The sequence below is a fragment of the Cololabis saira genome, chromosome 9, assembly GCF_033807715.1.
Source record: "Cololabis saira isolate AMF1-May2022 chromosome 9, fColSai1.1, whole genome shotgun sequence".
Classification (NCBI taxonomy): Eukaryota; Metazoa; Chordata; class Actinopteri; order Beloniformes; family Belonidae; genus Cololabis; species Cololabis saira.
In genome coordinates, this window is record NC_084595.1 from 30,700,375 (window position 1) to 30,714,614 (window position 14,240).

Genomic DNA, 14,240 nt, shown 5'->3' on the forward strand with positions numbered 1-14,240 from the left:
CCTCCGGTTTGCCCTCACTCGTGTGGTTTTTTTAATCCATGGTTGCATACGGGGGACCCTATATTAGGCTTCTTAGTTGTTGCTGGTTTCCCCTCTCTGGGAGATTCTCCATTAATTAGTATTGACTCGTTTATAGGAAGGCGGTCATGGCCTAGATAACGATGCCAAATTCACTTTTAATTAATGACCATAAAACATTAATGGCACCATAATTACACAGTGGCAGCTAAGCCTATTAATATTGATTTGAACACAAATTTTCCTGACTTGTCACAGGACTTGTCTTTGATACCAGTCCTCTTTTTTTTTTTTTTTTTTTTTAACATTTTATTTACTGTCGTTTATATCTTAGATATAACATGTTTCGGCTCACTGACAGAATTTCAGACACGTTGAACACTGCGTTATTGTCTTGGCTACCCGAGTATTCAAGCCATCTGGGGATACTTTACTACACAAGTACATCAAAGTGGTGTTGGGTTTTCTTCATGCACGGATCGTCTTCTACTGCCGCTTTGAGCAGGAGAACAATCTTTTTTTAGAAACTGTTTTGCTTGAACAGAACACTCAAAATCACAAAAAGATGATACTTTCCTGTAAAAGCAAATGAATGTTGGAGTTATTTGATATGTTTATTTTTCTGTTATTAAATGCATTTAATGTTTTCCGAGCTTTTTGGACCACTAGAGACTGGTGGCTATCCTTTTAAAATCTGAGATGTCTGTCTCTCCAGTTTATTTAGCAATTTTACACAAATATGAAACAATGTTTCTTAAAACTTAGTTGGAGAACTTTAACAAGGGTAGATAATTACCCAGAACACACTTTTTTAATAGTCTGTCATATCTACGTAGTCCGGTCATTCTCAATATACAGGCACAGATTTGTCCCGTTTGGAACAAACCCAGATTGAGTGGTACTTTTGTTTCTTTCTAGCATACAAGTACTTTTCCACTTAAACGCATAAAAGTAATAACATAGAATAAAGTGCATGTGCAAAAGCCCAGTTTTCCCAGAGTCCTTGAAAGTCGCGGTTAATTGTGTGACGGGCAGACTTCCCCCAGATGTTCAGGCTTTCGAACGTGCCTGCTGTTATGCAACCGACACAAACAGGTCATGACTCTGTCTCACTCTTATGTCTGTCCTTTTTCTCGAGTTTGAATATTTAAAGTGCTTTCTTACAACCCTAAGAATTACGTGTCGTTTAAATACTTTGGAGCATTGCTAATTCTAGAGGTCTTAACTGCTGAGGGAGTGACATGAGGGAGGGAGCAGAGCATCTGGCCAACATATGAGATGGAAGGGAATCCCAGGAAACTTGGTGACCCACTTCTTCCTGGTTTTGCTTTAATGTAGTGTTTGGACATCAAAGGACTTGAGACACATGGCTGCCATCTCATCATGGCTCTCGCATGAGATCTGAAAAAGTAGGGATGGATGAACAAGCATCTACGCTTTCCATCTATGTTCTCTGTAATTTGGTCTCAGTAATCTGGCTTCTATGAAGTGTATCAATGCGTTTTCTTTATCTTGTTCATCTTGCATTGTTTAGTCTTTCTTATGCTTCATTTTGAACCCTGTTCCTCTTTTATCTTTAATGTTTTTATGTTCATCTTTCATCTACCTATCCACCCCACCCCCGATGGTGTAATCTAAATGTACTTCAGGAACAAAGTGTCTCCTCTTTTAGAATATTTATTTGTTCCTCTCATCGTTTGACAACACCTTTTCACCTGCGGATCAGTTATGTATAATATTGTCATTTATATGGAAATGTGTGCACATTAAAGATGAAAACATTTCTTTCTTTTAAACACATCTTTTTGTCATTTAGTAACATCACTCCTACATTGCGTGAGCCTCCACAGGCATTTGATATTTTACATGAAGCCAACTAACTGAGTGAACTTGTTTGTTCATGTGCTTCCTCTGCTAGTTCTCTTCTATCGTGGAGAGACGTTCAGCACATCATTGTGAAGACCTCGCGAGCTGGACACCTCAGCGCTCCTGACTGGAAGACCAACGCTGCTGGTTACAATGGTACACACGCACACGCACACACACACACACGCACACGCACACACGCACACACGCACACACGCGCGCCCACACAGTTGTACTGCATTATAATGTATTTGCTTTGAAATCTTGCTCCCAATACCGCAGAAGGTTTTAAACATAAGCAACTTAATTAATTAAAAGCAAATTAATTTAAATATATTTTGTGGGACACAACAGTATAAATGTAATCAGTAAAAAGTCCAAGGAAATGTAATTAATATAACTTATAGTGCATTGCAGAAATTAACTTGCCATTATGTTTGTAGAGCTGGTGATCAATAATATTGATATTATTTTGATATCATTTTATGTTATGTCAAAAATGTCTTCTTTTAAATAACCAAAATTTTTAAATGTTGAACTCACCACATCCATTTATTTCAAATGAATATGTATGTATTTGAGTAGCAAACCAAAAGGGAGTGAACACTGGAACACTATTATGTTAAAGGTCTGGTTAATCAATGGGTGTCCTATTTTGCTTATTGAAAAAGACAAAAACTGAGATCTATTAGAATCAGATCTTGACAAGATTACATTTTTTAACTACACAACACAAGATTCCTCAACAACATTAGATGAATAGTACCTGAAGTCACAGATATAAAGTCATGTACAGAAAGCAACAGTCTTTAAGGTAGTTGGAGAAGCAGGGGAGCATCATGCGGTACGTCCAAATGAGGATGAGAGAGAGTTTTGTCTTTTCTTTTCCTCCTCTAGTAGGGTATTACCATGCTGTTTGGACTTTCACATTACACCATTTAAGCCCGGTTTGGCAGCTACTGACCTTGCTGACCCATTGGAGGTATATGAGCGAGCTCTTGGCAGTCACTGGTCAGCACTGAATTGTTGTCTCACCAGTCCGATGCACCACAAATGACAGATTGGAAAGTACTTCCTTATGGAACAACACCTGACTTTAATTCATGTACTTTTCTTGACTTGTAATGGTATACATTTGAACAGAGAGCGAATACTTCTAAACTTGCTCTCCACAAAGAACATCGCTGCCTGTCTGCAGTCAGCTGAAAGTTGTGAGGACAAGTCAGAGAGCTGTTGGAAGAATGTTTTGAGGATTGATGGATGAAACCACGTTATTTTATCATCCTTTTTGTTTTTTTAATTATGAAGTGTTTTGGAGAAAATGAAACCGCAGTCCAGCACCAGAACCTTATTCCATCTGTCGTCCATGGTGGTGGTACTGATGGCTTGTCTTTTAATTGCTTCTGGGTCAGGATGACTTTCCTTGATTGATCTAATGTATTCTGAACCAATCCAGCAGAAGCTTAAAGAAAATTTCATAACGCATGTGCTTGAACTGGATGTTAAGACAAAATGGTTTTCGAAGCCGGACAACAGCCGTAAGCTCAACAACTATCCTACTTAATAATGATTAAAGGGGACCTATTATGAAAAACACGTTTTCCCTTGCTTTAAAATATATAAAGTGGTCTCCCCTCAGCCTGCCAACTCAGAGGAGCAAAGTAACCAAATTCTGCAGTTTCTGTACAGCCGCCCGGATGAGCCATCCAGTGTGATGTGGCTTCTATGAGCCGTTCAGATTCTGCTCCTTTTTGTTATGTAACCAAAATGCGATTTATATAGGTTGGCCTCCGATGCGTGACACCACGCCCACAAATAACTCCGCCGGCCGGAGCTTCCGCCATTTCTTCGTAGCGGTGTATCGCGTCATTCAGGCAGCCAATGAGGTTAGAGACTGGGATGCTAAAGACATACTGTACCTCAGAGGCTGAATTTCTAATTTATTTAGCGAAAATAATCAAAAGCTTGTTTTTAAGACATTCAAGGCCAGTTTAAAATAGGTATTACATGCCATAAAAGGTCCCCTTTTAAATAAGGTTGAAGTTAGTATTCTGGAATGGCAGAGTCAAAATATTGACTTAATTCAATACAGTTGTTAGTAAAGGATTAAAAGAAAGCATTTTGTGTGCAGAAACCCACCAGCATCCCCAAACTGAAGCAGCTGTGTATAGAGGAGTACGGTAGTTTAAAATTTCTCCAGGCCAGATAACAGGATTACTCAGCTACAGTTATTGCTGAAAAGGGGGTTCACACCAAAAAAGTCAAGTACAGGTTAACATACTTTTGTCATTCAGGTGTAAAATACTGGATAATTGTCTTGAATAAATAAATCAAGCCTTGACGAATGATGTCTCATATTTGATGCACACCTTTCTGAGACTTCTGCACCGCCCCATAGTCAAAACAGTAAAGAAAATGATTTATGCAATTAAAGTTTAATTAGGTTGTAAACTTGTGGAAATATATAGAAAAAATATTAGAATGCCCAAAACGTGAAATATTACTGTAAATTTCATATGTTTTTTATCCAATTGTAAAACGATCAAGAAAATATTCTTAAGAGTAGTCACAAGATGGTTGACGTGAGGTGAAGAGGTATTGTAGCAAGTGGAGCTTTTAATTACTACGAGCAATTAAAAATAGAAAGCTTTTTTGTGTTTTTGTTCTTGACCGATTCAGATCCATTTCAATTCATAGGATATGATATTTAAGTGGTTTTCTTCGGTAAGAAGAGAAGTGATGAGCAGGTTACATCTCGATTGGTAACTACTGCGCGCCCAGCTGCCATCTGTGCGGCTCCATGTGGTTTGTGCTATTTTGTAACTTTGAGTGCATGATTAACACATACCTGTGTCTGTGTGGTGTGTGTGTGTGTGTGTGTGGTGTGTGTCTGTGGTGTGTGGTGTGTGTGTGTGTGTGGACACTGGAGAGAAACCAAGATGGTGTGAAACGAGGGTCAGCCAGGCTGCAGGCTCAGTGTGCCTGGAGATTTTCCAAGTGACAGAACAGGGAAAGGAGGTTGAGAAGAATGAAAGGAATTCATATTTGATTAGCCAACCCAATTACACACAAGTTTCATGGTTTCCACAAGTAATTTTTCATTTTTGGAATATAACCTAACAGTGTCTTCAAAGTTTATATCACAGAGTATTATTTTAAAGAACAGTTTGGCCTTAAGTTTTGCTCTTCTAGACGCTTTTTGACTCTAGAATATGCTGAAATAATGCCGGCTAATCTAAACATCATAGATGGCAAGAATGAGAGGTATGACTGGCTGTGACTTTTCCATGTTCCTGCAGTTAGCCACCTGTATGGATTTGGTCTTATGGATGCAGAGGCAATGGTGAAGGAGGCGGAGCGATGGAAGCAAGTTCCCGCTCAACACATCTGCGTGGAGAGCGCTGATCGACAAATCAGGTAGAGCACATTCACAGTGGCAGACAGGCTACTCACTTTCCCCAGTGGGTCACGAATCTCTGTTTTAGAGTAGAAATGTTAACTTTATCCCCCTAAACGTCTCATCGTGAAAACCATTCACACTAATCTACCACTACACAATTTAAGGTGGGCCAAATCTGGAACCTGGCTGTGAGATTTTTAAACATTAGTGACATTCAGAATAAGCCCTTTTTTTTGTTTGTTTGTTTTGGGAGAGTGTGTTGTAGTCCCACGTATGTGACTGAGGTCAAAGCTCTGTGGAGGCAAGGTAAATAACCACATCATATTAGGAGAATCATTTGATTGGCTATTAATGCAGTGTCTACCAAAGCTTAGTCTTTCTAGGCAAGGACTGGTTGTGACTTGGCCTTTGGTGCCAAATTCAAGCAAAGGATCATCAATGTAAAAAAAAAAATGTGTGTGTGTGTGTGTTTATATATATCTGTACATAATGTTGTTAAAGGGAACCTGAGTCTACAAACTGCTGCTGGCTGTGGTATTCAAGCACTCATGTGGCACTACATGTCACTTGGATATAACCACACAGGCTACTATGAAAAATGGTTTTCACTTAACAGAATCTGTTGCTTCATCAAGATATGTAGCATGAAACTATTTCTCAAAGAGGAAACTAAATATCTTTGCCCAAATGCTTTGTGTTCTCTGGTAAAACCATCTTCTCTTAAACTGAAGGAAAAACCAGGTTTCCACAGCTGTATTTAGGCTGGGATGATGTGGTTCAGAAAGGTAAGTCCTCGCCTGGCTTGCATTTCATCAGGCAGGTGTGTGGGACGGTGGGAGCCATGTAGCACCACAAGGTCATTTCCACACAGCACAATTTTCACTGTGTTACTTAACACATAGGGAAGATTGCGTTTTGTGTTTTTAATATAAATTGAAAACATGCAAGGAAACAGCACCACAGAATGAGTAACAAGACAAAGATGGTCAACACATCGGCGACAGAGACCAGCAGACAGGTGGCTATGTCCATCACTTGGTGTCCTTTTGTGGCTGTAGATGTCGAGCATCAGGTCATACAGGTTCCTTTTTTCCCCTTTTGGCATCATTCCAGCTGTTTTGACTTTTAATTTTTTCCAGACTCACTCTGCAGCTTCTTAAATCTTTTCTGACACTTCACGACCATCCATTGGGGACCCCTCTCTGGCCAGCCTTTCCACAACCAGTTTTCATACTTTCTCATCCCTCACAGAGTAATCAATCTTCTCTAAACCAAAGCACTTTTCTGAATGTTTTTTTAATATGACAAAGATGAAAAAAATGAACCAATTAGTTTGCATAACTAATTGTATTATGAATGGGCAAGAAGCTGTTTTAGAAATCCTTGCTCAGACCCTTTACTCCTCTTTTTGTGTCTTGGTCGGTTTCATACACTCTCGTTCTCTTCTTTTCATATTTTTTCTGTCCCTGGTGTTTTGCACTGGCATGTGTTTTAGTGTGCTGTTGTGCAAGCTCTACCTTGATGGGGCCAAGCATTAGTTCTGGCAGGGTGGTTCTCACATAAGACCTTTTACTATGTGTGTACACACACACACACACACACACACACACACACACACACACACACACACACACACACACACTTAAATAGAGAGAGCCATGGCTTCACAGCTTGTTATTCTTGATGCAGCTGGAAGCCTGCGCGCTGTTCTGTTTCAGGCAGACATGCTGAACTTGGGCCCTGAACCGGTGCTTTCAGTGGCCTGCAACTGTGGTATTATCAGTGTCACTCTGTCTCTTCTGCTCTGGTGCACAAGTCAGCCCATATAAAGCATATGTAAAGTCTAGCTTGTGTCTGAGGCAATTAGACATGGACTCACAAAGTATTGAAATATGTGGTGGGATGATGCCTAAAATAAAGAAACAATACCTGTCTCTTTCCTTACTTTCCCTTGTGCTTGGTGGTTTTGTTAAGAAACATGTAAACTGTTTTTAAGAGGTTTTACATCCATCTAGCCAAAAGTGATTTAAGTAATCAAGGGAAAATAAAAATGTTTTATTGCCATTGCAATGGAGGAAAAGACAAGACGGAACACCTAAAACATTACATTTACAAACAAAATCCTAATGGAGTGATAATCTGCTTGCATGCATGTCCTTTTTTATGTGCACCTTTTGTTTTACATAGTGATGTTTCACATGGAGGTATATTTGTGTGCATTTACTGGCATAAATTCTTGGGTTTAAAAACTAAGTGCACTCTCTGCTTCTGGTGTAACTCATTGGACACAGTGCAGACGTCACCTCATTGCTGCGTTGCCTCACTCCCTCTGGCTCGCCCTTCTGACTTTGTTTAGTAATATCTGTTTGCAGCTGATCCCTGTGCTCCGTTTGGAATATGCGCCGTGAAAAGAATATGATTCTTGCGCAATCGGGCTGGTAGTAATCAGCTGTGCATCTGCTCCCATGCGCACAGTTCAGATATCTTAGCTGTGCAATAGAAAGGCGAAAGCTTTTTTTTTTGTTGTTATGAGCTCCAGACTCCCCAGATGGTCATTGAAAGAGATTGTTGTTCATTCCATCAGGTCTGCTTCAGTTAATGTTTTCCTGCTTTCAGTGCTTTTATTGTAAATTGTTTGTACTGACCTTAAGTCCCTCAGCTGGCTGCTCATGATTCTAATTAGGTAATTATCGGGATCTAGGGACAAATCGAAAAATGCATATGGATTGTTTTACCACGGACCACCACTAAAAACAAATCATTATATGCTGCTTTGAATTATAAACCACTATCACTCCCGTTTACAATGAATCACTGATCTTATCGATATTAGATGCATTAAATCAATGTTTTTTTTTCACTCCAGAAATTTAGTTTCAGTTTGATGGCCACTTTTGGCCTTTTATTAAATAAATGCATTTTATCGATACTAACCATCTGCTTTTTTTTATCTCAATGAATCTTTCCGCCAACTACAAATATATGTCACAGGGCTGAAGTCTATCCATTGCAGCTAAGGATTACCTTGGTGTTATTTTTGTCTTAAAGATAAACATCTGTGGTATATCTGTTCGTCATTTAAAACGGATCATCGTTGTGACCATTACCCTGACAACAAGGAATATAATCCAATTTTCTCCAATGCAGGATCAAATGGCCCGTCACTTGCAATAATTTCCTTCAGCTCCTCCACCCAGCTAAGAAAAATCATAACAATAAGAATTTTAAGCATTAGTTTGCCAGCTAGTGTAATTTACCCACTCCTTCGTCGTTTTCAGTGAGTAAACTTTGCTTGTTTATGTAAGATTGATGCAATGACTTCATGCGTAATTGCTGCACAGCCGAACCGTTAGACTCCTTTTCTCCAAAGTCACCGTGGTGTTCATGGTTTCCTTTTCTGGAACTTTCCCCCGTTTTTGGTGTTGTGTTGTCTATTGTATTAAATCAAACCACAGATGTTATTCAAAGGGGCTGTTAGATGTTTGTCTTGGCTGTTTCACAGGTCTTTCTGCTGCTGGGATGTGGATAGCACACAGAGCAAATAAAGCTCTTTGTCTTTCTTATCATGCTTGTGTTCTTGCTTTCTTTAGAAAGAAATTTAATCTTTTGACATGGACTTTTGTACACGTCCTCTGGTTGAAAAGAGCATGTAATTGCTTTTAGGTCGATTGAGGATGGATGTCAAGTGGTTTGTTGGTCGCAAATGGTGTTTTTTTTTTTTTTTTTTTTTTTTTTTTTTTTGAAAGAGCAGACAGAGCTGAACGTCTGTGGAACGAGACTGTCATGCTCCTCAGATCTCAGGTACAGGTCATGTATATTTGAGGTCATACAGAGGAAAATTCAACGGCTGAATCCTTTTTTTTTTTTTTTTTTTTATATAAAGGATAATGGCTGAATCAAATATGCTTTGTTAATACTACAATGTCCATAAAAGAACTTCTAACTTATTGAAAGTGGAGTTATTTTTTTTACTTTTTTATGTTATTTCATAATTTCACAGGCAATTTTAAGTCATTGCTATTATAAAAAGTAAAATATTCTCTATCTCATGTATTGCCTTTTTTCAGTTTTCAGTGTCATAATGAATAATAAACCATAATCAGATTGTTTTGTGGCATGTATTTTTTCCCTTAACATTTTTTATGCCATTCTGTTCTGCAGAACCATCCGTCCAGAGCATGTGGTCCGGTCGGTGTACAAAGCAACTGGATGCACTGACAATCCCAACCAGCATGTGATTTACCTGGAACATGTGGTTGTGCGTATTACGATTACACACCCTCGTCGTGGGGACCTGTCAATCAACCTGACTTCACCCTCAGGGACCAAGTCTCAGCTGCTTGCCAACAGGTACTGAATTTAAGAGCTGCGGTTGCTTTTTCAAGGTTACAGCATATTAAAACAGCACACAGGGCTGTATTTTTGTGTAAAAATATGATTCAAATTAATTTGAAGGTCTATTTGCTCACTTTAAGGGAGTGTTGTCTAGCTCTTACTGTCTCCTTGTCCCCACTCTGTCCTTTACTCAGTTTTACTTTACAGTACTAGGTCACACAACAACAACAGGAGCTCATGAAGCTTCAATGGCTGTGGTAGACGTGACTAAGAGACTTAATGACGAAAGAGAAATCTAAAGAGCAATCGAAGAAGGGACTCAACAATAGTAAATCTTGGACAGTAGTGTAAAAGGGGCTTAACTTCCACGTCTATAGGCTAACCTACTGAGCTAGACATGACAATAGTTAGTAATGTTCAAAAAGAGAGACATTTATTCATTTATTTTGATCTTAATAGTTTTTTTTAATAACACTGTGTTGTCCCAATCGAGGCCTTGTAATATCATCTAATGAATGCAGAGCTTGCCAGTGATTAAGACATTAATTAATTGTCACATTACCAAGTTCAAATCAGAAAAAGTTAGTACGAATATAAAACTGCAAAAAAAGAAAGGGATTCGTACAAGTATTTACAGTGATTTACTCTGACTTAATTTCTTTGCAGACAGTATGTTCAGTTCATTCTTTATTTTTGTTCCACTTTGTTGCTGTTTTATCTCACAACCCCTAAAGTATGTTCTGGCATTGAGGATACCAGGTAATGAGGAGTTTCAGTCCTAATTCTGTCTCATTCTTCCAGCAAATACGGATTTTAAGGTAGACAAAAGTACAGGGTCGTCATTGTTGCATATTTAGTTTAAGAGTTCCCAACACGGTCTTTATCGTGGATGGATCAGGACTGAAGGCATGTCAGTCCAGTGCTCGTGTCCTGCTTTTCTTCTTGCCTTTGTAATAGGAGCAGAATGTGGTTTTTGAAAAATGTAAGGATGTCCCGCAGTTAGATGTCATCTCGAAGGCAGCATAGGCTGCTCTAAAATCTCTTGGGAGTTTGCTGCATCAATGCTGCTATAACAGAAGTGTAAATAAACTTTATCAAAGGTGCTGGTGCAACCCCATAACATCACAGAGCCTGGCTTTTGGACTTATTGCTGATAATAGTCTGGATGGTCCTTTTCATCTTTGATCCGGAGTTCACAGTGCCTATTCATTTCAAAAAAAGATCCTAAGTACTGATTTGACTGACCACAAAATACACATTTCCACTGAATGATGGTCTATCCCAGATCCCTCCAAGCCCACAGACTTTGACGCTGCCTCTGGACAATGTTAACATAAGGCTTTTTTCTTGCATAGCAAAGTTTTAAGTGGCATTTGTGAGTGTGGTTCCATATTGTAGTGCTTGACAAAGGTTCCTCAGGTAATCCCCCGTCCATGTGGTTGTATCAGCTTTTGATGGATGACAGTGGTTGATGCAGTGCTATCTAAGGGATCGGAGCTCCAGTTTAGGCTTGCTCTGAAATTCCTCCAGATCCTTTGACCCCTGTTATTGTGGACTGTACAAGGAAAAATGCAAAAAAACAATCAGGCCATTGTAGATAACGTGGAGCTCCTCTCTCTATCTGTGTTTTTATGTTGTTTTTCTGTTTTTATCATCTGTTTGAAACCAAATCACATTTTTTTTTTTACGTCTCCTTATTTGCACTAAATTGCTGTTATAACTTTTTTTTTTTTTGTGCGTTGAAGTCAGGAAACGCAAGAAAATGCAGTGGTGCTTGGCGCTGACTGGGTTTTAAAGCAATGCATGCTGTTTAGAAATGTAGTGTGACATTTACCAGCATTGAAGAATATATGTCACATGACGCTTAAAGCGGTGTGAGTGCAAAGTGTCTGCAGGCAGGATTCCTCAGGTGTTGCATTTGCCCTCTTAGGGGAAAACTAGTGGGAAATCTTCTTTGTGACACCACAGCTCTGTCTGCCACCAACTATATTTGTGGGGTTTTTTTTTGTTTTTTTTTTTTAAGTCATGCATTTTTAGCATATAGTTATATTGGTTTTTTTTAATCCTTTCTTGTTTCTTACTTTTCTTTCTCCTGGCCTTGCCGTTCATTCAAGTAGTTCAAGAAAATGATGAAAGAAGTTGTAGTCTCCCAAAGTGTTTGCACAAAATGAGCCATTGTTTTGTGCTCACCCAAATCAGTAATGGCTGAATTGATTGCAATCTTTTACTCTCTACCTCTTGTGCTGTTGTGCTCTTGAGCCTCCAAAGGTGGACTAAAACACATCTGTAGTCATCATGGCAAGCACCTGAGATCAAATCAGAGCTGCCATGACAGATGGCTCAATTATAAACCGTGCATTGAAGATTTGTGGAATGGGATAAACAAGGGTCCAACATGAGTGCAACCAAATACTTTCCACGAGGAGCCATGATGTGCACCCAGTCTTCGATGGGGATTAGAAAACCAATCGCCAAGATGCACAATACACTCCATTCAAAAGGACAGATGCCATGGGCCACAACGGTAGAGAAAAGCAGCATGCTCTGCCACTCGGTGTTATTAAAACTGTTTGTCCATCAGGGAACGCGTTTAAAAATGCTCTGCGGCTACGTCCTCCTCTCTCATAAATAAAACGCCTGTTTTTGTGCCGTGCCTCTTCTATGCTTACCTGTGGCTACTGATGTGAGCATCCAGACTCATATGTTCTACATGCAAAACTGCATTTTTCTCATTGTCTCATTAGTTGTTGTTTTTTTACTGGCAGTATTTATACAGATTGTGAAAACTCTGAACTTATTAGCTGTGACCTTGCATTTTGCTTTAAATCTGTTGAATTGATTTGGAATGATAAATGCCTGACGCTTTTGTATGGTTACATTTTCTGATTACTGAGATTAAATTTACGTTTTCAAACTAGAATGTAGACTTGTGCATGAATTTGAGTAAATCGCAGTCTTATTTTTTTTTTCTTCAGTGGCTGTAATTACACTTTACTCGGGAGTAGTGATTGATTGTTCTTGTATTTGCAGCTCTTAAATTTACTCAGAATAGGTATCATCTTGTGATTTGTATTTTTCAATTTAATTAAAAAAAAAAAACTCATTACTTTTTTTTTTTTTGGGGTGTTTGCTTGTGTTTCCCATGGTTGTATATTTTTGTTGCACAGGTTGTTTGATCACTCCATGGAGGGCTTTAAGAACTGGGAGTTCATGACCACTCACTGCTGGGGAGAGAAGGCAGCAGGCGACTGGGTCCTAGAGATCTATGACTCACCGTCCCAACTTCGCAGCCAGAAAGTGCCGGGTATGACAGAAATAACCCACTAATTTAGGAGTCTCAAATCATGAGCAACAGTTACACCAGTCACTATAATTCTTGATACTTTTCTCCTGGTTATCATTAACAATGATAAAGTCTGTATTTAAGCTGAAAATGACTGAGAATGCAGGGGTCACACACTTCCACTATCACTGCTTCTCCGCTCTTATTGTGAAAGTCACATTCAAGCGCTGCGTGTAACCAGATTAATATCTGCCCAGCTGTGCAGTGTTGCTCAAAAAAATGTTTTCATTCTCTGCACATATCACAATTAATTAAAAATAAAAATATCCTGAGTTTATTGCCTTCAAACTGAAATATTGTTGTATATAGGATTAATTTTACATGGAATCTGTTTTCCCAGGCAAGCTGAAGGAGTGGTCACTGGTGCTGTATGGCACCTCTGTGCACCCATACTCATCTCTGCATATTGATAAGCCTCGCTTAACAGAGATCCTGACGCCCACTGATGAGGAGTTCCCCGAAGAGTACAATGGTGAGTGATAAATCCAGAGCCATGTACAGTAGCAGAATATAAATATTGGGATATTTATTTATTTAGTTATGCTTTTGACAGCTTAAAGTGCTCAAGATTTTTATTCTCTGTGTCTCCAGGCCCCTGTGACTCTGAGTGCAATGAAAATGGCTGCGAGGGTCCTGGACCGCACCACTGCATTAACTGTCTTCACTACTTCCTCAAGTTCAAAAACAACACCAGGTTTGACTGCTTCATAACACCTTCAGTCAAAGTTCAGGTTGAGATTGTTTTACAAAGATTTTTAATTAACCTAAATAAAATAATATTAATTTAATATTTATGATTAATTTGATTAAGATGCTCATCTGCTACCAACTATATATCCACAGGTTTTAAGATGCAGAACTGTCTAAAAAAATAAAATAAAAAAATTCATGAATAAAATTCAACAGAAAGCAAAATAAGAAAAGAGTATAACATTTGATGAAATTAAGTAAATGGCAGTTTTTTGTAAAATGTTATATATTTCAAATATTTGTCTTTTAAACCTATAAAACCCAAGGGCCTGAAGTCAAATCATTTGCAACGTGTCACGGTCAGTGCTTAATGGCACGCCTATAAACTCCCTTGTTATTAGGTACCTAGTCACCTAGTTGATCTTGAAATTGTAGCTAATTTTCTCTTTCATTCGCCTTTCAAATGCTCCTTTGAACACTTCTCACAAAGTTTTCTTGGTCTTCCAAGTCTCAGATTGACTTCAATGGTTGACAGACATCTTACAAATTACAAATACCAGCAAAAATTAAATAAAATGTAATGTTTTC

The 14,240-nt window shown here is 38.8% G+C and overlaps 1 protein-coding gene across 3 annotated transcripts in view; it reads left to right on the top strand.

Annotated features, from left to right (window-relative positions):
- Positions 1–14,240, top strand: part of pcsk5b (proprotein convertase subtilisin/kexin type 5b) — a 59,050-nt gene that overhangs the window by 30,529 nt on the left and 14,281 nt on the right. For all 3 annotated transcript variants that reach the window (XM_061729235.1, XM_061729236.1, XM_061729237.1), the window contains exons 10-15: positions 1,937–2,040; positions 5,184–5,301; positions 9,446–9,634; positions 12,787–12,923; positions 13,303–13,434; positions 13,554–13,656. In XM_061729235.1, coding sequence (XP_061585219.1) covers positions 1,937–2,040; positions 5,184–5,301; positions 9,446–9,634; positions 12,787–12,923; positions 13,303–13,434; positions 13,554–13,656 — 783 coding nt within the window. The remainder of the gene's footprint in view (positions 1–1,936; positions 2,041–5,183; positions 5,302–9,445; positions 9,635–12,786; positions 12,924–13,302; positions 13,435–13,553; positions 13,657–14,240) is intronic.